This window comes from Scyliorhinus torazame, chromosome 18 (genome assembly GCF_047496885.1).
Source record: "Scyliorhinus torazame isolate Kashiwa2021f chromosome 18, sScyTor2.1, whole genome shotgun sequence".
Taxonomy (NCBI): Eukaryota; Metazoa; Chordata; class Chondrichthyes; order Carcharhiniformes; family Scyliorhinidae; genus Scyliorhinus; species Scyliorhinus torazame.
This window is the reverse complement of record NC_092724.1, coordinates 84,001-110,281: the sequence shown is the minus strand read 5'-3', so window position 1 is coordinate 110,281 and position 26,281 is coordinate 84,001. Positions and strand designations below refer to the sequence as shown.

General features: G+C 49.4%; 1 protein-coding gene across 4 annotated transcripts in view; it reads left to right on the top strand.

Annotated features, from left to right (window-relative positions):
* LOC140394880 (GRAM domain-containing protein 2B) overlaps nt 1–26,281 on the top strand; it is an 86,023-nt gene that overhangs the window by 10,358 nt on the left and 49,384 nt on the right. For 3 of the 4 annotated variants that reach the window (XM_072482027.1, XM_072482025.1, XM_072482026.1), the window contains exon 1: nt 18,229–18,383. The exons of the other annotated variant lie outside the window; for it this stretch is intronic. In XM_072482027.1, the coding sequence (XP_072338128.1) occupies nt 18,304–18,383 (80 nt within the window). In that variant the 5' untranslated portion in view covers nt 18,229–18,303. Of the gene's footprint in view, nt 1–18,228; nt 18,384–26,281 lie in introns of those variants that run through there. 4 annotated transcript variants of the gene reach the window in all.

The following is a 26,281-nucleotide window of genomic DNA, read 5'->3' as shown; positions in this document are numbered from 1 at the left end:
GTCCCACTTACTGCTCCGCTCCTTCTTGGCCCATCTCAGGACCCACTCTCTGTCCGTGAACCGGTGAAATCTCACCACCATCGCCCTTGGCGGCTCATTTGCCTGGGGCTTCTTCGCCAGCACCCGATGTGCCCCGTCCAACTCCAGCGGCCTCGAAGGGGCCTTCGTGCCCATCATCGCCTCGAGCGTCGTGCTCGCGTATGCCCCGGCATCGGCCCCCTCCACTCCCTCAGGGAGACCCAGGATTCGCAGATTCTTTCTCCTCGACCTGTTCTCCAGGTCTTCGAGTCTTCCCGTCCACCTCTTGTGTAGCGCCTCGTTCTGCTTCACTCTCACCGCCAGGCCCACGAGCTCGTCCTCGTTCTGACTGACTCTTTTCTGTACCTCCTGGATCTTAGCTTCGTGGGCCTTCTGGGTGATCCCGAGTCCTTCAATTGCCGAAAGCATAGGCGCCAACATCTCCTTGCTCATCTCCTCGCGCTGCTCCTCGAAGCAGCGCTTGATGAAGTCCTGCAGCTCCCCTTTGTCCCTAGCCGCCACCATTTTGTTTTCTTCCCCTCGTTGCTCCAGTGCCGCTCCTTTGGCCGTTACACTTCTGGTCCGTTTCATAGAAGTTGGAGGGGGACCTCTCTCTTCCCTTCCCCACGGGATGCATCAAAAAAAAAAAAAAAAAGTTCCGTTGGGGCTCCTCTAACGAGCCCGAAAGTCCATGGTAGTGGGAACTGCTGAATCGTGCGGCTTAGCTTCGCATAGCCGCAACCGGAAGTCGAGAGGGAATCCTTTTGGCAGTGTTCGCTTCACCAGTCTGCCCCAAAAAGTCTATGGAAACTCCTGAAAAAGGTCTGGGAGTCCGTTCCAGACAGGAGCTGCCGAATGCGCGACCTACTCCTCCATGGCCGCCACCGGAAGCCTCGTCCCTGCTTCTTCAATGGCCTTGGTAGATCTTTTCACAGTTGTTCCCTCTCCTGCTAGAATTCACCTTTGATAGAGTCAAGTCAGATTGCAGCTTTAAGCTTGCCCTTCTCTGCATGCTGGAAGAGGCCCTGTTTATCCTGTTGCAGCCAAATCTTTTACTGTTTCTGCCGGGTCTGGTAGCCAAAAGACATAACATTCCTGGGGGACACTGTCAGGGGAATGCTGCAGTCTTCTTCTCACACCGGGAAATGTCAAACAAATACCGTGGGGGCCCTGTAAAAGAGCCCAAAAGTCCGTTCCAAGCAGGAGCTACCGAATATGCGACCTAGCTCTGCATAGCCACACCCGGAAGTCTCCAGGAATGGTAGACCTAACATACGATGAACGTCTGAGGATCCTGGGATTATATTCATTGGAGTTTAGGAGGTTGAGGGGAGATCTAATAGAAACTTACAAGATAATGAATGGCTTAGATAGGGTGGATGTAGGGAAGTTGTTTCCATTAGCAGGGGAGACTAGGACCCGGGGGCACAGCCTTAGAATAAAAGGGAGTCACTTTAGAACAGAGATGAGGAGAAATTTCTCCAGCCAGAGAGTGGTGGGTCTGTGGAATTCATTGCCACAGAGGGCGGTGGAGGCCGGGACGTTGAGTGTCTTTAAGACAGAAGTTGATAAATTCTTGATTTCTCGAGGAATTAAGGGCTATGGAGAGAGCGCGGGTAAATGGAGTTGAAATCAGCCATGATTGAATGGTGGAATGGACTCGATGGGCCGAATGGCCTTACTTCCGCTCCTATGTCTTATGGTCTTATGGGGCTGGTGGGCGCAGTCCCAGCGAATCGGCTGGCAAGCCTTCATTTGCAGCGTGAAGCCTATGAGGCCTCATTGAGTGGACCAATGAATGTTGAATAGCGTTGCCGGCCTCGCTGGGCTGAGGCTCTGGGAAGCTCACGGCAATTCCCGCTCACTACCACACTTAGAAATCTTTCTGGAGAATCGCGCCCAATGTTTTCATAACACTCATGCAAGTCGTGCCACAATACAGGCCAGGATTGACCCTCATTCTTCACTCCCAATGGGCGATGTACTCGCGTGCGTGCCCACAATGGGTTCTGCTTGCCAGGTGCACGGTGTGCGGCACCTGTTGTGATTTAAGCACAATGAGGTGACAGGACAACCTGGGCGGTGGGTGAGATCGACTATCAGGCCTGAAGGTCTGATAATTACATGTAAATGTATTCAAATAGGGATCCTGACATTCAACATTGGGATTCCTGTTCGGTCTTTGTTTCCCCCCCAATCGGAATGGGAAATCCTGCTGATGTAAGCTCCTGTGGGATCTCCCACTTCCGCCCCCTGAAAATGGGAATGGAAAATGCCTCCTCTGCCTTGAGGTTTGTCACCATGCCAAACAGAGACAAAAAGGCTAAAAGAGGAAGAATTTTCTTCATTTTGTGTTTGTGATGTATAAACTCAATCCCCGAATGAATCATCCTTTTTGTTCCATAAGAATGTTTGCGAACGCCCTCTTCTGGCATCACAGCTGTGAGGCTGTGTGGGGAATCGCTGATGCGGATTTGTGATTCTCTCTCGTTCTCCTGGTCTCCATTCAGCTGTTTTCTTTATTTCTTAAAAAAAAGGACCAGGCAGCAGATTTTACAAAAATCCAATGGCCTGCAGTCAATTCCAACATAAGACCATTGGCGCGATTTCCCAGCAGCACCTGATCCCGCTATTCCCGGTGTATAGCAAGAGACCCCAAATCGTGTTTTGGGCAGGTGGCGAGCTGATTGCAATGCTCCCTACCCATGGTGCCCGACCCTATCCAGATCACGTCCTCGGTGGGCATGATCCAGATCCGCACATTTAAATGAGGCAGGTTTCCCCGGCACCCGTCTCCTGGGATTCAGAGTTGCACTGGAGCAGCGTGAGGCTGGCATGAATCAATGCTGGTTTACAAAAAACAGATGTGATGGCCACACAGGGGGGGCTCAAGAGGCCATTGGAACCCCCAGGTGGTTGGGCACAGGGCAGGGCAGTGTCCAGGAACTGTCCCTGGCACCTGGACAGTGCCAACTTGACACCAGCAGGTTGCCAGGTGCAGTGCCTGAGTGCCTAATGGCACTGCCAAGGGGTAGAGGCTGAGGGAGCCATGCCCATTGTGGTGATGTGCATCAATGTAAATACATGCAGGCTAGCTAGACACTAGAGGGAGCACAAGAGACATCACACACACACACACACACACACTCAACCAATAGATCAGTTAGATAGGTTTTGTAAGGGCCACGAAGAATCCAGCACGAGTTTTAAGGATACAAAGTAATAACATTTATTTACTATAACATATATACATAACAGTAGCAGTAACTTCCCTTGCTACATGCTCCTTCCTGCTGGTTCCTGAACTGGCCAGCTTTATTTATACTAGGAGTTTACTAGTGGTTTCTCCGCCCCCCTCATTGGGGAAGCTCATACTCCCACAGGATTGTGGGATAGTCATTAGTCCCCAGCCAATGGTAAATAGGCAGGTTATAACAATAGGACACGACCAATGGACATTCACGATACACACGGAGGTGACACGACCACAGGAGGGCATTACACCAACCCATATATAAATGACACCACACACACGATCTGCCTCTTTCCAGTGGAGACAGTCAGTAAGTACAGACACAGGGTTGATTCAATATTACACCCACCACGTGGATTGCAGCAACTGGTTCGTCAGTCTGGGTAGCTACAGTAGGATTAGCAGTAGTGTCGAACCCGAGTAATAGAAGTGTAGATAGTATAATAAACGTGTTGAAGTTATCTCCACGTCTGAACCTTCCTTTGTCAAGTGCACCACAAGGAAGCCGCTTATGTTACACTCACAACAGAACAAATCACCCATGAAAGGGAGGCATGAAGGGGTGCATTAAGGGGGGGGGGTTATGAAGAGTGGGGGGTGACCGGGTGAGCAGGGGGACTGAAAGGGGTGTAGCCTTAAAGGTGCAGGGGCCCCCTCAGCGACCCCATAATGGGGTATGTTGACTCGGGGTTGGCCCTGATGCCATTGATGGCGGATGTGAGTGGAGCCAGTTCACCCTCATGCCTGGCTGGTGTGGGGGCGAAGGTTGCCCCTCCGGGGTTGAGGTTTGGGGTGTTGCCCATGTCTGCAGGGGGTCATGATGACCATGGGGGTGGGGGTGGGGGACCTTCAATCTCACTTTGTGTTCTGGGCCACCCTTTCAAACTGACGCCCTGATCCCTGACGTGTTGGTATCTTTACTTCCCCACTGCAAAAAAATGTTTAGACATAAAAGTGCCAACGCTGGGACTGAATCGCTGGTGTTCTACCACCATGGAAGTGGCATTGGTCCCAGGGAAATTCAGGGTCCATGAATAGGCTGGCACCAACGCCACGTGGAATTAATGCAATTCCAATGCAAAACCGTGCCTGATTGGCCAAGGAAGGGAGTGGCACGCGAGGGCCTGACAAGCTGCAGCCACATATCAGCGCTCCCCACCCTACACACTATCATCCCAGCCAAGTAGAAAGCAGTACAAAGAGTGGCACCCTGGTTCACTGACTCAGAGCTCGAGACCCTGATGGACACCGTGGAGGAGAGGTGGGTCTTGGGGTGGGAAGGAGGCTGCCACCGACTGCCATATACCAGTCCTGGGAGCAAGTGGCAGAGGCCCTGAGCAGCGTGGGCCCCACTGCTAGGACCAGCTAGCAATGCCGTAAAAAGCTGCACATCCTCCTCAGGGTGGCCAGGGTGAGTAACTAGCACTGTGCCCCTGGCACCACCCGAGAGCGTTTCCCAGGTGCTGCACACCTCAGCCAGTCACAGAGGGAGGTGGCCCAGTCCCTGAGCTCCATGGCCACGAGCATTGAGACCCTGGTCAAGATGAGAGTGGGCCTCCAGGACTGGCAGTTCCAGGTGGGGGGATATCTCAGGGGATAGCTCCAGCTGGACCTCAGTCCCAAGGAGTACCCAGGGACCATTGGGCACTCTGAGGGAGAAGGACATGTTGGGGTCCGTGCCGGTGACCCTCGGAGGGGGGGTGCCAGAACACCGCAGCACTTCAGACTTCACCCCCCCCCCCCCCCCCCCCCCCGGTCCCTGCCGCATCCGATGAACAGGGTGGCACCACGTCACCTAGGACACCCGAGAGGCTGCCGGGCTGGACTAGGCCCAGATGCTCCAGAGGGCCAAGGAGGAGGTGGGAAAGAGGTGCCGCTTTAGCCCTCGTGTGTACCGGCAGCGCCTGTCCTTTGACAGCCAGCCAGTCATATTTTGGAGAGAATTGTGTCCCATTTGTCTTTTGATGACTTGGACCCAACTAATTTCTGCTGGAATTTGACCACCCATCACCCTGCTGTCTCTGACAGAATAAGAATGACTCTCAGTCGTTAATCCAGCTTCAATTAGTTTTTAAAAATCTATTCCTAAACTTGACAAGACCAGCCATATTTTGTCATCCAATGTAGACGGCATTCTTTTAAAATTCTGACTGCTTTACATTTTTTCTCAGGGTTGGGAACTATGGCATGAATGAACCTCTTTGGTATTTTGTCCCCACTTTTTTGAATGTTGCCGAACCTGAATGTTCGGGTAGAGATTAGTTCGTACTTGTCATCCTTCCTTCTTCTGAAAATATTATCCTGTTTGCATCCTTGGTATTGGCGCAAACTATTTTATTCTAAGTCCACAAAATATTTCCATTACTTTTGTGGAGCATTGTTTAAATTTTCTATAAACTGTGCTGTTGACTGTAGCATTTATTTTGAGTTTGCAGTGTTATCCAATAATAATTGACTAATAATAAGTGGCCACATCTTCACCATCTGAGATCTATGAATAATTTTAGTTGGAAATGACTTACATCTCCTCCTAATGCAGCTAAACAGACTTCACATGTGTATTTAAGACCATAAGACCATAAGACATAGGAGCGGAAGTAAGGCCATTCGGCCCATCGAGTCCACTCCACCATTCAATCATGGCTGATTTCAACTCCATTTACCCGCTCACTCTCCATAGCCCTTAATTCCTCGAGAAATCAAGAATTTATCAACTTCTGTCTTAAAGACACTCAACGTCCCGGCCTCCACCGCCCTCTGTGGCAATGAATTCCACAGACCCACCACTCTCTGGCTGAAGACATTTCTCCTCATCTCTGTTCTAAAGTGACTCCCTTTTATTCTAAGGCTGTGCCCCCGGGTCCTAGTCTCCCCTGCTAATGGAAACAACTTCCCTACATCCACCCTATCTAAGCCATTCATTATCTTGTAAGTTTCTATTAGATCTCCCCTCAACCTCCTAAACTCCAATGAATATAATCCCAGGATCCTCAGATGTTCATCGTATGTTAGGCCTACCATTCCTGGGATCATCCGTGTGAATCTCCGCTGGACCCGCTCCAGCGCCAGTATGTCCTTCCTGAGGTGTGGGGCCCAAAATTGCTCACAGTATTCTAAATGGGGCCTAACTAATGCTTTATAAAGCTTCAGAAGTATATCCCTGCTTTTATATTCCAAGCCTCTTGAGATGAATGACAACATTGCATTTGCTTTCTTAATTACGGACTCAACCTGCAAGTTTACCTTTAGAGAATCCTGGACTAGGACTCCCAAGTCCCTTTGCACTTCAGCATTATGAATTTTGTCACCGTTTAGAAAATAGTCCATGCCTCTATTCTTTTTTCCAAAGTGCAAGACCTCGCACTTGCCCACGTTGAATTTCATCAGCCATTTCTTGGACCACTCTCCTAAACTGTCTAAATCTTTCTGCAGCCTCCCCACCTCCTCCATACTACCTGCCCCTCCACCTATCTTTGTATCATCGGCAAACTTAGCCAGAACGCCCCCAGTCCCGTCATCTAGATCGTTAATATATAAAGAGAACAGCTGTGGCCCCAACACTGAACCCTGCGGGACACCACTCGTCACCGGTTGCCATTCCGAAAAAGAAACTTTTATCCCAACTCTCTGCCTTCTGCCTGACAGCCAATCGTCAATCCATGTTAGTACCTTGCCTCGAATACCATGGGCCCTTATTTTACTCAGCAGTCTCCCGTGAGGCACCTTATCAAAGGCCTTTTGGAAGTCAAGATAGATAACATCCATTGGCTCTCCTTGGTCTAACCTATTTGTTATCTCTTCAAAGAACTCTAACAGGTTTGTCAGGCACGACCTCCCCTTACTAAATCCATGCTGACTTGTCCTAATCCGACCCTGCACTTCCAAGAATTTAGAAATCTCATCCTTAACAATGGATTCTAGAATCCTGCCAACAACCGAGGTTAGGCTAATTGGCCTATAATTTTCCATCTTTTTCCTTGTTCCCTTCTTGAACAGGGGAGTTACAACAGCGATTTTCCAATCCTCTGGGACTTTCCCTCACTCCAGTGACTTTTGAAAGATCATAACTAACGCCTCCACTATTTCTTCAGCTATCTCCTTTAGAACTCTAGGATGTAGCCCATCTGGGCCCGGGGATTTATCAATTTTTAGACCTCTTAGTTTCTCTCGCACTTTCTCCTTTGTGATGGCTACCATATTCAACTCTGCCCCCTGACTCTCCTGAATTGTTGGGATATTACTCATGTCTTCCACTGTGAAGACTGATGCAAAGTACTTATTCAGTTCCTCAGCTATTTCCTTGTCTCTCATCACAAAATTACCAGCATCATTTTGGAGCGGCCCAATGTCAACTTTTGCCTCCCGTTTGTTTTTAATGTATTTAAAGAAACTTTTACTATCATTCCTAATGTTACTGGCTAGCCTACCTTCATAATTGATCCTCTCTTTCCTTATTTCTCTCTTTGTTATCCTCTGTTTGTTTTTGTAGTCTTCCCAATCTTCTGACTTCCCACTAGTCTTTGCCACATTATAGGCTTTCTCTTTTGCTTTGATGCATTCCCTAACTTCCTTTGTCAGCCATGGCTGCCTAATCCCCCCTCTGATAACCTTTCTTTTCTTTGGGATGAACCTCTGTACTGTGTCCTCAATTACTCCCAGAAACTCCTGCCATTGCTGTTCTACTGTCTTTCCCACTAGGCTCTGCTCCCAGTTGATTTTCGTCAGTTCCTCCCTCATGCCCCTGTACTTACCTTTATTTAACTGTAACACCTTTACATCTGATTCTACCTTCTTTCTTTCAAATTGGAGATTGAATTCGACCATATTATGATCACTGCCTCCTAAGTGCTCCCTTACTTTAAGATCTTTAATCAAGTCTGGCTCATTACATAACACTAAGTCCAGAATGGCCTGTTCCCTCGTGGGCTCCATCACAAGCTGTTCCAAAAAGCCCTCCTGTAAACATTCAATGAATTCCCTTTCCTTGGGTCCACTGGCAGCATTATTTACCCAGTCCACCTGCATATTGAAGTCCCCCATGATCACTGTGACCTTGCCTTTCTGACATGCACTTTCTATTTCGTGGTGCATTTTGTGCCCCCGGTCCTGACCACTGTTAGGAGGCCTGTACATAACTCCCATTATGGTTTTTTTGCCTTTGTGGTTCCTCAACTCTACCCACACAGACTCCACATCATCTGACCCTATGTCGTTTAGTGCTATTGATTTAATTTCATTCCTAATTAACAAGGCAACCCTGCCCCCTCTGCCCACCTCTCTGTCTTTTCGATAGGTTGTGAATCCCTGGATGTTTAAATGCCAGTCCTGAACCCCCTGCAACCATGTCTCTGTGATGCCTACCACATCATACCTGCCAGTCACAATCTGGGCCACAAGCTCATCTACCTTGTTCCCTACACTGCGCGCATTTAAATATAGCACCTTTAATTCTCTATTGACCGTCCCTTTTTGTTTTCTTAGTGTGGTGGACCTTGGTTTACTGAGCCTTTCCATACACTGTGTCATATTTTGTGGGATGGGGACAATCGTAACCACTCTTGAGTTTTGTCTGTTCGTGTTTTTTTGTATTCCTAAGCAGCTACGCTCCCCGCTGATTACTTCACCTCTTGGTTCCCTGACTTTCCCTTCCCCCCCAATCTTTAGTTTAAAGTCCTATTGACCACCCTATTTACTCTCTTCGCCAGAACACTGGTCCCAGCTCGGTTCAGGTCGAGACCATCCCAACGGTATAGGTCCCCCCTGTCCCAGAAGCCGAACTTCCGGTTCCCACCTTATATTTAAAAAATAAAACAGAAAAGAAGAACAGAAACGGGACTAGGTAAGTGTTTTTAAAGGAGAAACTTACCTCCCAGAAATCACTTGCGCACCGCTCCCGCCGAAATCCCAAGGCCTGCTCCTGTGAAGGTAAGTGTTTTTAAAGGAGAAACTTACCTCCCAGAAATCACCACCGCTCCGGCCGAAATCCCAAGGCCTTTAGTTAATTTAGTTAATAAACATGTGCTATCAATTAACCAATCAGGTAAACCACTCTCAATGATTCCACGTTTTGTCCAATCATTTTACCAATAAACATGTACCTGGTTAAAGTTCACCACAATTGTATCGTGATTCAGCACAGTCGGAGGCTAATCACTGATTGGAAATTGGTCCTTTGTGTCAGATCTATGGTAATCTAACCAATCTTCCCCTTCAATTCCTAATCCAATTCTGCTTCCACCACATCTTTTCAGGCAATGCATAGCAGATCGCAACAACTCGCTGACTTCTTTTTGGGTTTGATTCTTGACCCAATCTCCTTAAATCTGTGTCCCTGGACATTACTGAAGCTTCTGCCACTCAAAAAGGTTTCTCCTTATTGACTTTGATGAGATGATTTCATGATTTTGAACACTCCTATTAAATCTCCCCTTCTCCATCTTCTCAATCCAAGGAAGAAAACTCTCACCATCGCTAATTTCCCTAAAATGGTGTCATTTTAGTTGATCTAGGGTGGCAGAGTGGTTAGCACTGCAGCCTCACAGCGCCAGGGACCCGGGTTCAATTCCGGCCTCGGGTCACTGTCTGTGCGGAGTCTGCACGTTCCCCCCGTGTCTGCGTGGGTTTCCTCCGGGTGCTTCGGTTTCCTCCCACAGTCCAAAGATTTGCAGGTTCGATGGATTGGCCATGATAAATTGCTCTTAGTGCCCAAAGATGTCCGAGTTAGGTGGGATTATGGGGATTGGGCAGGGGAGGGTAGGGTGCTCTTTCAGATGGTTGGTTTAGACCCAAAGAACAAAGAACAATGCAGCACAGGAACAGGCCCTTCAGCCCTCCAAGCCTGTACCGGTCATGATACCACCCTTGGCCAAAACCCTCAGCACTTCCTTGTGCCGTGTCCCTCTATCCCCGTCCTATCCATGTGTTTGTCAAGATGCCTTTTGAACACCGTTATTGTATCTGCTTCCACAACCTCCCCTGGCAACGCGTTCCAGGCACTCACCACCCTCTGCGTAAAAAGCCTGCCTCGCACATCTCCTCTAATTTTGCCCCACAGACCTTAAAGCTACGCCCCCTGGTGACTGACCCCTCCACCCTGGGAAAGAGTGCCTGCCCATCCACTCTATCCATGCCCCTCATAACCTTGCTTGCCCCTCAACCTCCGTCATTCTAATGAAGCCCGAGTCTGTACAGCTTCTCCGCATAGCTAACACCCTCCCGACCATGCAGCATCCTGGTAAACCTCCTCTGGTGGGTTAAATGGTCTCCTTCTGCACTGTAGGAATGCTATCTCTTCCACACTTTCTGTGAGATGCTCCAAATTCAGTACAGAATTCCAGTTGTGGCTAGAACAGTTTTATAAAGGCTTAGCATTATTTCCTTGTTTTCTGTATTCTGTTTCCTTTCAATGAAGCTGAGGTTTCCAGATGCATTTTTAAATAGCCTTCTCAACTTGTCCTGTCACCTGCATGTACACAAACCCCAAGGTGATGCCTTTGCCGTATGCATGGTGCTGCAATCAGATGATCAACAACAGTATCTATCACTCACAGCCTCATCTGCATTTCCATTAATCAAATAATGGTTCACGTATTGAGCAACATTCAGCTAACAGGTTTACTTGAGTAAAGAATTCCATTAAATGGGGAATGGACATAGTTAATGCATTAAGACTACACCATAGAAACATTCTGCCCAAGAAAACCGTATAACCCTAACTCTGGGCGTCATTCTCCGACCCCCCGCCGGGTCGGAGAATGGCCGTTGGCCGCCGTGAATCCCGCCCCCGCCCCCGCCGAAGTCTCCGCTCCCGGAGATTGGGCGGGGGCGGGAATCCGGCCGCGCCGGTTGGCGGGACCCCCCGCTGGATTCTCCGGCCCGGATGGGCCGAAGTCCCGCCCAGGAATTGCCTGTCCCGCCGGCGTAAATCAAACCTGGTATTTACCGGCGGGACCAGGCGGCGTGGGCGGGCTCCGGGGTCCTGGGGGGGGGCGCGGGGCGATGTGGCCCCGGGGGGTGCCCCCACGGTGGCCTGGCCCGCGATCGGGGCCCACCGATCCGCGGGCGGGCCTGTGCCGTGAGGGCACTCTTTCCCTTCCGCCTCCGCCACGGCCTCCACCATGGCGGAGGCGGAAGTGACTCTCCCCACTGCGCATGCGCGGGAAACTGACAGCGGCCGCTGACGCTCCCGCGCATGCGCTGGGAAACTGACAGCGGCCGCTGACGCTCCCGCGCATGCGCCGCATTTCCGCGCCAGCTGGCGGGGCAACAAACGCCATTTCCGCCAGCTGGCGGGGCGGAAATCCCTCCGGCGTCGGCCTAGCCCCTCAATGTTGGGGCTAGGCCGCCAAAGATGCGGAGACTTCCGCACCTTTTTGCCGGCGCGATGCCCGTCTGATTGGCGCCGGCTTTGGCGCCAGTCGGCGGGCATCCCGCCGTTGGGGGAGAATTTCGCCCTCTATGTCAGTAAATATTGAATGTTGACAGTTTCTGCCTCAAGTGAATTCCAGAGCTTCAGAATCCTGTTTATAAATAATTATCTCTGGTCTTTATCTATTATCTAACATCCTAGACCCCCTTAACTGCTAGAAATAGTTTACATTTATCAACGCTACACCAGGGGCGGGATTCTCCGACCCCCCGCCGGGTCGGAGAATCGCCGGGGGCTGGCGTGAATCCCGCCCCGCCGGTTGCTGAATTCTCCGGCGCTGGAGAATTGGCGGGGGCGGGAATCGCGCCACCCCCCGGCAATTCTCCAGCCTGCGATGGGCCGAAGTCCTGCACATTCTATGCAGGTCCCACCGGCATAAATTGAAGGGGTCTCTTACCGGCGGGACCTGGCAGCGTGGGCGGGCTCCGGGGTTCTTGGGGGGTCAAGGAGGGATCTGGCCGGAGGAGGTGCCCCCACGGTGGCCTGGCCCGCGGTCGGGGCCCACCAATCCGCAGGCTGCCCTGTGCCGTGGGGGCACTATATTCCTACGTACCGGCTGTGTAAGCCTCCGCAATGGTCGGCGCATGCGCAGGGATGACATCAGCAGACGCTGGCGCTCCCGCGCATGCGCGGACCCACGCCGGCCTGCGGAGTCCCTTTGGCCCGGCTGGCGCGGCGCCAAAGGCCTTTCACGCCGGACGGCGGGGTGGCAACCACTCCGGCGCCGTCCTAGCCCCTGAAGGTGCGGAGGATTCCGTACCTTTGGGCGGCCCGACGCCGGAGTGGTCCCCGCCACTCCGTCCCGCGAGGACCCCCCGCCCCGCCGGGTACGGGAGTATCCCACCCCATATTTTCACAACTTTAAACACTTTGATTATGTTGACCCATAATTTATACTCATGAAGCTCCTAATATTTAACATTTTTATTTGTCTTTCCTCTTATTAGGCAGTGGAATCTCATTCAGTCGGTATTGCGCTCTTTCTGGAATTAGGAAAACAAAGGTAGTTTCAAGGGAATTAGATTTGTATTGTTAAACATTAGAAATAAGTTAGAGTTTTAAGTGTGTTTAATTTAATGTTTAATTTAATGTTTCTGTGCCTGGAAGGTAAAAGCTATAGTTAAATTCATGCCGGACAAAGGTGTTTGTATGTATTGGGTTTGATTAAGCTCCAACTGTGTTTCCTTTGCGCTTAGAGAGGGCTACAGAATGAATAATAAATAAAAGGCATAAGCATGTGAAATGAAAAATGAAATGAAAATCGCTTATTGTCACAAGTAGGCTTCAAATGAACTTACTGTGAAAAGCCCCTAGTCGCCACACTCCGGCGCCTGTTCGGGGAGGCTGGTATGGGAATTGAACCATGTTGCTGGCCTGCCTTGGTCTACTTTAAAAGCCAGCTATTTAGCCCTGTTCTAAACCAGCCCCTGGAGATTGCCCCTGGAGATGTGTTCCTGGAGATCCATCTATTTCTTCAATGATGGGTCAGTGATGTAGATGATGTCAATGGTAGATGCCATCAAGCCCACCCCACCACAGAAGGTGCCACAAAAACCCTGGATGCATAATTAATTACGCCAGAGGCAGCAGGCATGGTGTCGTTTCCCGTCACCCACTCCAGCGGGACACATTTGCTGCCCCCTCCTCCATCATGGCACTTTCATCTGTTATGGGAGAGGCGTTTTCAGAACCCCAAAATGTATCATGGAGTTCAACCAACCTCCCCCTTTAATGGATTGTTGCTTTTGAAGCACACGGCTTGTTCCCCCGGCGCCTGTTCGGGGAGGTTGTTACGGGAATTGAACCGTGCTGCTGGCCTGCCTTGGTCTGCTTTAAAAGCCAACAATTTAGCCCTGTGCTAAACAGCCCCGACCTTTCAGTAAATCCAATTTGGAAATAAAAGCGGATTGTCCCACTTTCTCAATCCAATCCTCCAAACGTGGGCTAGGATAAGAGTCCGTTCTTGTAACTGCATTCACCTTTCTATAGTCCACACACAACCGCTGGGTACCATCACTATGGGTGAGCTCCATTGGCTGCAACCCACTTCAATTATGCCATTTTTAAGCATACTCTCAATCTCTCTGTTAACCTGTGCCAATCTTAAAGGGTTAAGTCTATATGGATGTTGTTTGATAGGAACAGCATTTCCCACATCTACATCATGTATAGCCATTTTAGTACTTCCCAATTTATCTCTACAAACTTGCCCATGTGATATCAATAACTCTTTCAGGTCAGTCCGTTTTTCCTCTGGAAGGTAACTTAACAATTTATCCCAATTTTTGAGAACATCCTCATTTTCCACTTTAATTTGAGGTATGTCAAATTCACAGTCATCTGGATTTGGTTCGTTATTTTGAGTTAGAATCATTAAAACCTCCTTTTTCTCTCCTTCCCTTTCAAAGTACCTTTTAAGCATATTCACATGACACACTCGGTGAGTCTTCATTCTATCTGGTGTTTTTACCACATAATTCACCTCACTTAATTTCCTTTCAACCAGATACGGTCCACAAAACCTAGCTTTTAAAGGTTCACCTACCACTGGGAACAACACTAAAACTTTATCCCCACTGGCAAAACTATGAATTTTGGATTTCTTGTCCGCTACCCGTTTCATCGCATTTGTGCAACTTTCAAATGTTGTCCAGCCAATTCACCTGCTCTATTTAATCGTTCCCTAAAATTTGACACGTAATCCAATAGTGTCATTTCCGATTTCTCACCCACCAATTTTTCCTTTATCAATTTAAGTGGTCCTCTTACCTCATGACCAAAAATTAGTTCAAAAGGACTAAATTTGGTAGACTCATTAGGTGCATCCCTCATTGCAAACAATACGAATGGGATTCCTTTATCCCACGCCTCTGGATAATCTTGACAATATGCCATCAACATTGTCTTTAATGTCTGATGCCACCTTTCTAACGCTCCCTGCGATTCTGGATGGTACGCAGTTGATTTAAATTATTTTATTCCTAAGCTATCCATAACTTCTTTGAATACCTTTGAAGTAAAATTTGATCCTTGATCCGATTGAATTTCTGTGGGTAGTCCATATCTAGTAAAGAATTTAAGTAACTCTTCCACAATCCTTTTAGCTGTAATATTACGTACTGGAATGGCCTCTGGAAACCTAGTAGACACATCCATTATAGTCAAAAGTTATTGATTCCCACTTTTTGTTTTAGGAAGCGGTCCTACACAATCGATTAGGACCCTTGTAAAAGGTTCCTCAAATGCTGGAATGGGTATTAAGGGCGCTGGTGTTATCACTGCTTGAGGTTTCCCTATCACTTGACATGTGTGACATGATTGACAAAATGTAACTACATCTTTATGTAGTCCAGGCCAATAAAAATGTTTCTGGATTTTAGCTTGAGTTTTCCTTATTCCCAAATGACCTCCCACTGGTACCTCATGTGCAACTCGCAACACCTTCTTTCTATACCCTACTGGCAATACTACTTGATGAACCTCTGCCCACTTTTCATCCGCCTGCATATGTAAAGGTCTCTATTTTCTCATCAAGACATCACTTTTACGGTAATAACACTCTGGTATACTCTCGGATTCCTCTTCCGTATATGCTTTCTGATATATCCGTTTTATTTCTACATCTTTCTGTTGTAACTCCACCAATTTTCCTGAACTAAAAATATCTGCCTCATCCTCCACCTGTTCTTGTTCTTTTTCAACCATCTGATCAAAAATAGTTTCTGATAATTGCACTTCAACTTCATTTTCACTCTTTGATTTCTCCTCTTGTCTTAAGCTGTGACTTTGCGACCTTGTTACTACACAATCCGGAAAAATCCCAGGATATTCGTCCTTCAACCCTTCAGTTGTCTGATTTTCCACTGGCTTACCAACCACAGTAGGCATCACTCCCACCTGCGATCCAGCTATATCATTACCCAAGATAAACTGTATTCCTGGGCAAGATAGTTTATCTATTACTCCTACTACCACTTCACCACTCTTCACTGGACTTTCCAACCATACCTTATATAATGGAACACTACTCCTCTCACCCTGAATTCCACATATCACCACCTTTTCTGACAACATTCTTCCCAAACTACATAATTCCTCATCTCTTACCATTAAAGATTGTCTAGCCCCTGTATCTCTTAGAATTGTGACTTCTTTACCTGCTCCTCCTGATACACATGAGTAAACTTTACCCAAACAAGTAAATTCTTTAAAGACATCTGGCACCTTCTTAACAATTACTTCTTGAACAGGCTGTACAATCGTTTGCACCTCCTTCGCTTCCCTTGGGCTTTCCTTTACCACTCCAACAAATCCCACTATCTTATCCTGTTTTACCACATCAGCCTTCCCAGTGCTTTTCTTCAACCACCAACACTGTGACTTTGCATAGCCTAGTTTATTGCAGTGAAAACATTTAAAACTTTTCATTTCTTTTCCACCCTCCTGGATTTCTTTTTTAATCTGAGGTGCACTCTCTTTATTGTCTCCCATCAGATCACCTTTACCTTTACCACTTGAGTATTTCTCATGTCCCCAGTTTCTATCCCTCACAGGTTGAAACTGATGTCGGAAACCAATCTTTGATTTATGAACTAATTCATAATCATCTGCCATTTCTGTGCTAATCTCGCCGTTTTAACCCTCTGTTCTTCCACATGAGTTCTCACTACATCAGGAATTGAATTTTTAAACTCCTCCAAAAGTATAACGAGCTTCATACGTTTGGTCTATTTTCAAAGCCCTTATCCACCTATCAAAATTATTCTGTTTGAGCCTTTCAAACTCCATGTATGTTTGACCAAATTCTTTCCATAAATTTCTAAACCTTTGTCTGTAAGCTTCAGGCACTAGCTCATATGCACTTGAGATGGATTTCTTCACCTCCTCATACGTTCCAGATACCTCCTCCGGTAGTGATGCAAACACTTCACTAGCCCTACCTACCAGCTTTGTTTGAATCAGTAATACCCACATGTCCTGTGGCAATTGCATTTACATAAGAACATAAGAACTAGGAGCAGGAGTAGGCCATCTGGCCCCTCGAGCCTGCTCCACCATTCAATGAGATCATGGCTGATCTTTTGTGGACTCAGCTCCACTTTCTGGCCCGAACACCATAACCCTTAATCCCTTTATTCTTCAAAAAACTATCTATCTTTATCTTAAAAACATTTAATGAAGGAGCCTCTACTGCTTCACTGGGCAAGGAATTCCATAGATTTGTTTAGCTACCTTCTCAAATGAAATGAAAAAGGCTTCTACCTCCTTCTCGTCAAACCTTGGCAATGCTTGGACATATTTAAATAGATCCCCACCACATCTTCGACTATGACGCTCTGTCTCATTATCCTCATCCATCTCCTCCAACTGTACGTTTCCCTTCGCGTCTGCCAATTTTAACTGATTTTCATGTTTCAGAGCCATTTTCCGAAGTTCAAACTCTCTCTTTTCCCTTTCCTCTCTATCTCTTTCTTTGTTTCTTTCTTCTCTCTCCTTTTCTTTTTCCTCTCTATCTATATCTCTTTCTTTTTCTTTCATTGCCTATTCAACCTGCTTTAATTCTTTTTCATGTTCAAATTGCTTAATCTGCAACTGGAGCTTTGCCATATCCAATGAGTCAGAATGTATCACAGGCAAACGTAAATGCGCAGATACCGCGTTAAGTACCACATCTTTTCGTATTTTGCTAGGCAGTGTTAACTGCAATGCTTTCGCCAAACCTAACAGTCTGTTTTTACTCTCTGTCCGTAAGGTATCACGTGTTACCGCGTCCAACCCCAACCTCTGACATCACTTCAGTAATATGATCAGCTCCATTTCTTACAGGTACATTGCTTAAACATCCATTTCTTAAAGGTACTCGCACATGACACTTCCCAGATGGGAGAATTTCACCCCTGAAGTAGGGCTTAAAATAGAGATTCTGGTCAGAGGTCGGGACGGTCCCAGTGTACCACAAGACCGCCCACTTCTACAAGAATAAATGTTATTTTATTTTTCAAATTTGTGCTTGGTTTAATGATGGGAAATTATGTGATATTATCAATGCATTTCAACTAATTGCAGTACAACAAAAAGGAGCCTTTACACTTTAAATTGAGATTAAAAATGAAAAGAAAGACTTGTATTTATGTCATCTTCCCCTTATTGCGAACTGGCGGAGCAGCTACTGCTCAAAGGGTCCCTTTCAAATGTGAAAGTACAAATATTATTTCACTTCAGTAAATTGACAATTTATTCAATTTTTAACATAGTTTAGCATTAAGGTACAGGTATTTGTTTTAAATTTAGTGGAAAATGTAAATATTTACTTTCTGCTTTGATGGAATTTTGAGGCTTGTTTCTGAAGTAGAATTAAAGTTCACACAGCCGCAGACACTATTCTGCTGTTTGTGAGGGAGGGAATGCTGTCTGGCCAGTTTACAGGTGGGTCGAGCACACGCTGGCTTTGATATATTCCAGCTCTCACCTGATTGGATACCACAGCAGGTTGATGTTGCGTGACAGTAGTAACTTTCCAAAGATCTTCCCTGGCTGATAAACACAACACTTCATTTCACTCTGCCTACCCTGATCAAAGGCATTCTATAGGATTCCTGTAGATATGTTGAAAGAATCCTTCCCTTCAGCCGGCAAGTGTATGAAGTTGATTGGAAAAAACGTCCATTTACCAGAGCTTTTAAGGTAATACCTGCCAATTTATGAAGATTTTGAGATGATCAATGGTTCACAAACTACTGTTGTGAGTTCTAGTAGTATCAATGCTTTTATGTTATTACAGATGTATTTAGTAGAATTGTAACACTTTCCCCTTTGTAGTGTAAGTCTAGTGTAAGCAAGTCTATTTCCCATGTTTCTAATATAAACCAGATTATTACAGGTTCAATAATTGCATGTTAAATGTTAGATTCATAGAATCATAGAATTTACAGTGCAGAAGGAGGCCATTTGGCCCATTTAGTCTGCACCGGCTCTTGGAAAGAGCACCCTACTTAAGCCCACACGTCCACTTCCACTTTCGACACCACCTTATCCTCTAGCTGATGGAGCTGTAGGTGCAAAAAAGTCGATACCTGCCACCGCACAAAGTCCCTCACCTGCAGGTAGCGGAACCCACTCCCACCGGACAGCTCAAATTCTTCCTCCAACACTTCCGAGCACGGAAAACTCCCGTCTATAAACAGATCCCCAAACCGCTCGATCCCCGCCCGCTGCCATCCCCAAAACCCTCTATCCAGACCCCCACCCCCCCCGGAGCAAACCGGTGATTGGCACATATTAGTGCCCACACCGATGACCCGTCCAGCCCTTGTGCTACCGCCACTGTCCCCACCCCCCAGGTCCACCACCACAACCGGGTTTGTGGAGTACCTGGTCAGCGGGAACAGCAGAGGCGCTGTTAACAATGCCCCCAAACCCGTGCACTTACAAGAGGCCGTCTCCATCCGCTCCCACACCGACCCCTCCCCCACCACCCATTTCCTGTCCATCGCTATATTCGACACCCAATAGTATTTCAATATTCGGGAGAGCCAGCCAGCGCCCCCTGAACCCCGCCTTCAGCGCCCCCCGCCAACCCCGCTCCAGCAGCACCTTCTTCACCCACGGGGTTTCACCATCCACGCAAACCCTAAGATCACTTTCTTGAAAAAATCCTTGGGAATGAAGATCGAGTGGCTCTGAAAACAAACAAGAACCTCGGCAAGACCGTCTGAACCCTCCCCGCCAATGACAACAGGTGACTCGTGCGAGGTTCCAATGGCCAACGTGGAATCCGATTTGGGGCTCACCTGCGATTCACTCGCCAGACGCAACAAACCCCTAGTTTCAAGTAAGGTATTGGGGCGCGATTTTCAGTAGGGTGCTCTTTGTAAGGGCCAGTGCAGACTCGATGGGCCGAATGGGCGCCTTCTGCACTGTAAATTTTATGATTCTATGAAAAGGGAACAGTGGCTTTTTAACGTGACTCGTGGTGTATAAGGTGCCTGAACGGGGAACGTGCGGCTGAGGCGCACGGAGCTCTGTTTTGCACAGTGGGCAGTTCCGGCCTGATTGCTCGTGTGCAGAAAATGCCAGCTTGGCACCTTGGCAGTGTCAGGTCACCACCCTGCCTAAAGGGCATGCAGCTGGGGGCCTCCAGTCCCTGGGAGACCCCATAAGTGCTCGACCAGTACCAAACGACGCTCGCCCGAGGTCGCTGAGGTGAAGGGGTTGAATCCTAAAGCCTCAGGAACCTCGGAAATCTGTACATTAGGGTGAGGCTTACTGCCTCGCTCGAATTTGCAGATTTCCCAATAAGTGATCCACCCACAATGGGCAGGATTTACATCGCAACGTCTTGCGAGATTGTGTTGGATCTTGTGAGGCATTGCGAGCCGGGTAGATCCCGGGAGCGGGGTCTCTCAGCTTTCAATGGCCACGCTCTGCCGCGGCTGGCACACCGTGGATATTGCATCGTGTTTCATTGTTCACCAACTGACATGGGATGGGATTAACAAGGAATCTTAATCACCTGTGAATTATTGATTATCTGTTTTCAGTGAAATTTCCATTGCACCTGATTGTAGACAAAAGGCGCCGGAATCACAAAACGCGATTGGGCGGAGAATCAGTTTCAATGCCGAAATCGTGGCAGGTACCGATTTGACGTCAAATCGCAATTCTCCAACGCCTCTACAGCGGCGTCTATGCGTACCGGAACGCATAGACAGTTAATGCCATTGGCATATCATTAGCGGGCCCGACCTGGTATTCTCCGGGGCCTCCGTAATTCTCCGCCTCCGATGGGCCGAGTTACCGGTGGTGTGGTTCACTTGTGCTTTTAAAAATCATGAAACCAGTGTGGTGGCTGCTGAGGGAGAGAGAGGGGATGTGTCCAACCTCGCCATGGTTTGCTAACAGTTGTGCCACTGGCCGGGGGCTTCTGCCAGGGCTGGGGGGAGTGGCGGGAGGTGGCCTGGAGGTGGGCTGTGGGGTCAGGGTGGACGGGCATGGAACACCATTGCCGCAGCCAGAAAGGCAGCCATGCAGCTGTGCACTCTGCTGATTGCCCACTATGAATTTAGGGCCATGGGTCATATAGGTGCCCCCCCCCCCCAGGACCACCCCCTAGGTGCCCCCTGGCCCCAGCCGACCCACCAGTGGGGTGGGCGCGCTCCAGCACAGCCTGTGCCATCTTGTTGGCTGGGATGAGTGTTTGGTGGGAGTGTAATGTGAATGTGCGGCTGCAGCTTGTCAGCCTCCCGAGTGTCAATCACGGACCCGGCGAATCCCCGACTGTTACTCTGGAATCGATTGTGTTCCACACAGAGCCGGTGCTGCCCCTCCACAGTCGCTGAGTCGGTCCAGGTTCAATAGTTAGTCTCAGGATAGGAGAACCCCCCTCAAAATATATGATCGACCAGCATTGAAGTAGGTCCCAGTCAGTAATACAACTGATATTCTTCAAATATAATTTTCCCCTCTGAAAGTTGGCTGCTCCCGGCAACCTCTGCCAAAGGAGGTGATGAAAACGTTCAAATCACTGAATATTCACTGACCCATGTTTGACGTTCAATTTTTCATCTGAATTCCCTTGGCAGCAGTTTTATCTATATCAGGATCTTTTTATATCATGTGCAGAGATTTATTTTCCCTAACCCGGGATGTTGATTGGGGAAAAAGCCAAATCTCTGCCCATGTGCAATGTGGGTGATTCGGACTCATTGGTTGGCATGTACCATTTAAAGGAAAATGAACTGTGGGCTAAACGTTTAGGCCCCTAATGGTGCCGGCCGGCTGGTAATCAGCAGTGCCTTGCTGCTCTTTGCCCCTGGGCCTTTTTCCCAGAAGCGAGATGGGGAAGGGGGGAAGGGGGGTAGGGGGCGAGCACGGCAGGATGAGTGGAGATTTTCAGTCATTCCTTGTGTTTTGTGACCTGCGATGATAATCATTACTGTGCACAAGGCTCTGTCCACTCGGCGGGTTCAATAACACAATACCATGGTTTGGTTTGGTTTGGATGTACACACAAGCCATCACTTGGGGGATGGTGGAGAGAGAGTCACAGCCGAGTGAATGTAACCCACAAGTGTCAGCTTCTACGGGCAGCGCGATAGCACAAATGGTTAGCACTGTGGCTTCACAGCGCCAGGGTCCCAGGTTCGATTCCCCGCTGGGTCACTGTCTGTGCGGAGTCTGCACGTTCTCCCCGTGTCTGCGTGGCTTTCCTCCGGGTGCTCCGGTTTTCTCCCACAGTCCAAAGTCATGCAGGTTAGGTGGATTGGCCATGATAAATTGCCCCAAAGTGTCCAAAAAGGTTAGGAGGAGTTATTGGGTTAGGGAATAGGGTTGAAGTGAGGGCTTAAGTAGGTTGGTGCAGACTCGATGGGCCGAATGGCCTCCTTCTGCACTGTATGTTCTATGTTCTGACCCCATTTGGTCCCAAGGGTGGGGGTCTGAAGTTCACAGGGAAAGTCCTGCGCTGTGTTAATCTGCACTTTGACATTGTGACTCAACTAATCCATAAACACTCTTCAAACTCTCCATTTGAGCAACCTTTCATCAGGAAGGGTTTTGCTTTTGGTTCGTGTGTGTAATAATTGAATCAAATTTGTAACATTTTAACATGTCTGTACGCGCTTCAGAAATGTGCGGTTAGAAATGGCTCAAATAGTTGACTATAATTTATATGAAAACAGATCGTTCAGGGAATAGCAGTGACCTTGGTTTCTGCAGTCATATTTCTGTTCATGGAGGAATTCAAAAGCTGTGTTTTCACTGTTTAACCTATGGGACAGTTTCACTGTTGCACCTAATATGGGGAAAGCACTGTAACTAATTTCAGCTGGTGCAAAGTTTAATCTTGGAAAAATTAATGATCAAGTTGCCCCTGCAAACTGTCTGAATTATTTGTAGAGATAGAAAATGTTACTAACTAGATTTTCATGGTAGTTGGAGGCAGTTTAATTATACTTGGCTAAAGGTTTGCTCTACCTGATTTTGGAGTAAAGATTGATTTCGCTGACAGCCATGGGAAGTAGAGAGGTGATCAGAATGAGAAACTGGGGCCCAGGCAAATCTTTTAAGGAATACAGAACCTGTATTTATTTATCATGCTGCCTTTATTCTCTGGCCAGCCAGAGCATAAAAGCAAGGAAATTTAACACTTTTTAACTCGAAGTGGGCTTCCTTGGCGAGGCCAGCATTTATTTAACCTGTATAAATACTGTTTCGACTGGAATATTGAGTTCTGTTCTGGACATCAGGGGCGGGATTCTCCGATCCTGGGGCTAAGTGTTGACGCCGTCATAAATGCCGGAGCAGCGATCCTGCACCGCACAGGGGGCCAGCATGGCACTGGAGCACTTCACGCAGCTGCAGCTGCCGATACAGGCGCTAGCATGCCGGCGGGGGTCCGTGCATGTGCGCCATGGCCGGCACGGGTTTGCGCATGAGCGTGGGTTGCCTTCTCCGCGCTGGCCCCCGGGCAACATGACGGAGGCCTACAGGGGCCTGGCGCGGAGGAACATAGGCCCCACCACCCCCGGGATTAGCCCGCCCACCGATTGGTAGGCCCCGATGATGGGCCTGGCCACCTTGGAGGCCCCTCCCCCGGAGTCGGATCAGTACGTACACTGATTGGAGAAGCTGAGGCTGCTCTCTGTAAGACAGATAAGACATAGAAGCAGATTTAGGCCACTCGGCCCATCGAGTCTGCTCCGCCATTCAATCATGGCTGATATTTTTCTCATCCCCATTCTCCTGCCTTCTCCCCATAACCCCTGATCCCTTTATTAATCAAGACCCCATCCATCTCTGTCTTAAAGACACTCCGTGATTTGGCCTCCACAGCCTTCTGCGGCAAAGAGTTCCACAGATTCACCACCCTCTGGCTGAAGAAATTCCTCCTCATCTCTGTTTTAAAGGATCGTCCCTTCAGTCTGAGGCTGAGCCCTTGGCTTCTAATTTTTCCTACAAGTGGAAACATCCTCTCCACGTCCACGTGATCCAGGCCTCTCAGTATATTGTAAGTTTCAATAAGATCCCCCTTCATCCTTCTAAACTCCAACAAGTACAGACCCAGAGTTCTCAACTGTTCCTCATACGACAAGCTCTTCATTCCAGGGATCATTCTTGTGAACCTCCTCTGGACCCTTTCCAAGACCAGCACATCCTTCCTTAGATACGGGGCCCAAAACTGCTCACAATGCTCCAAATGGGGTCTGACCAGAGCCTTACACAGCCTCAGAAGTACATTCCTGGTCTTGTATTCTAGTCCTCTCGACACAAACGCTAACATTGCATTTGCCTTCTTAACTGCCGACTGAACCCGCACGTAAAGGTTAAGAGAATCGTGAACAAGGACTCCCAAGTCCCTTTGTGCTTCTGATTTCCTAAGCATCTCCCCATTTAAAAAATAGTCTATGCCTAGATTCCTCCTTCCAAAGCGCATAACCTCACACTTTTCCACATTGTATTCCATCTGCCACTTCACTGCCCACTCTCCTAGCCTGTCCATGTCCTTCTGCAGCCCGCCTGCTTCCTAAATACTACCTGTCCCTCTACAGATCTTTGTATCATCTGCAAGCTTAGCATCAGTGCCTTCAGTTCCTTCTTCCAGATCATTAATGTATATTGTGAAAAGTTGTTGTCCGAGCACAGACCCCTGAGGCACACCACTAGTCACGGGGTTACGGGATAGGGTGGGGCCTGGCACTAGGAAAGGTGCTCTTTCAGAGGGTCAATGCAGACTTGATGGGCAGAATGACCGCCTTCTGCACGATAGGGATTGTATGAATATCCACATTTATAAGTGGAATAGGTCGATAGGACCCACACTCTATTGGGTCTACGTCTTAATTTTAAAAAAAAAATTATTAAGGCATTTATATAAACAACAAACACACAAATAAGATGCAACCTGTAGAACATAATAAATAACCGACACCCACACACCCCCACCCCCCCCGCCCTCCCCACCTACACCCTCACTCCCCCCACCTACACCCTCACTCCCCCCTGCACCCTCACTCCCCCCACCTCCACCCTCACTCCCCCCACCTCCACCCTCACTCCCCCCACCTCCACCCTCACTCCCCCCACCTCCACCCTCACTCCCCCCCCACCTACACCCTCACTCACCGCCCCACCTACACCCTCACTCCCCCCCACCTACACCCTCACTCACCCCCCCACCTACACCCTCACTCCCCCTGCACCCTCACTCCCCCACCTCCACCCTCACTCCCCCCACCTCCACCCTCACTCCCCCCCCACCTACACCCTCACTCACCGCCCCACCTACACCCTCACTCCCCCCACCTCCACCCTCACTCCCCCCCACCTACACCCTCACACCCCCCCCACCTACACCCTCACTCCCCCCCACCTACACCCTCACTCCCCCCTGCACCCTCACTCCCCCCACCTCCACCCTCACTCCCCCCACCTACACCCTCACTCCCCCCCACCTTCACCCTCACTCACCCACACCTATACCCACACTCACCCCCCCACCTACACCCTCACTCCCCCCCCACCTCCACCTTCACTCCCCCCCCACCTACACCCTCACTCCCCCTCCTGCACCCTCACTCCCCCCACCAACTCACTCACTCCCCCCCCACCTACACCCTCACTCCCCCCCCACCTCCACCCTCACTCCCCCCCACCTCCACCCTCACTCCCCCACCTACACCCTCACTCCCCCCCACCTCCACCCTCACTCCCCCCACCTACACTCTCACTCTATCCACCTGCACCCTCACTCCCCCCACCAACTCACTCACTCCCCCCCCACCTACACCCTCACTCCCCCCCCACCTCCACCCTCACTCCCCCCCACCTCCACCCTCACTCCCCCACCTACACCCTCACTCCCCCCCACCTCCACCCTCACTCCCCCCACCTACACCCTCACTCTATCCACCTGCACCCTCACTCCCCCCCACCTCCACCCTCACTCCCCCCACCTACACCCTCACTCTATCCACCTGCACCCTCACTCCCCCCCACCTCCACCCTCACTCCCCCCACCTCCACCCTCACTCCCCCACCTACACCCTCACTCCCCCCACCTCCACCCTCACTCCCCCCACCTACACCCTCACTCCCCCCCACCTCCACCCTCACTCCCCCCACCTACACCCTCACTCTATCTACCTGCACCCTCACTCCCCCCCACCTCCACCCTCACTCCCCCCACCTACACCCTCACTCTATCCACCTGCACCCTCACTCCCCCCCACCTCCACCCTCACTCCCCCCACCTACACCCTCACTCCCCCCCACCTCCACCCTCACTCCCCCACCTACACCCTCACTCCCCCCACGTACACCCTTACTCCCCCCCACCTACACCCTCACTCCCCCCCACCTACACCCTCACTCCCCCCCACCTACACCCTCACTCTCCCCACCTCCACCCTCACTCCCCCACCCTCACTCCCCCCACCTCCACCCTCACTCCCCCTACCTACACCCTGACTCCCCTCACCTACACCCTCCCTCCCCCCAACTCCACCCTCACTCCCTCCACCTCCACCCTCACTCCCCCCACCTCCACCCTCACTCCCCCCACCTCCACCCTCACTCCCCCCACC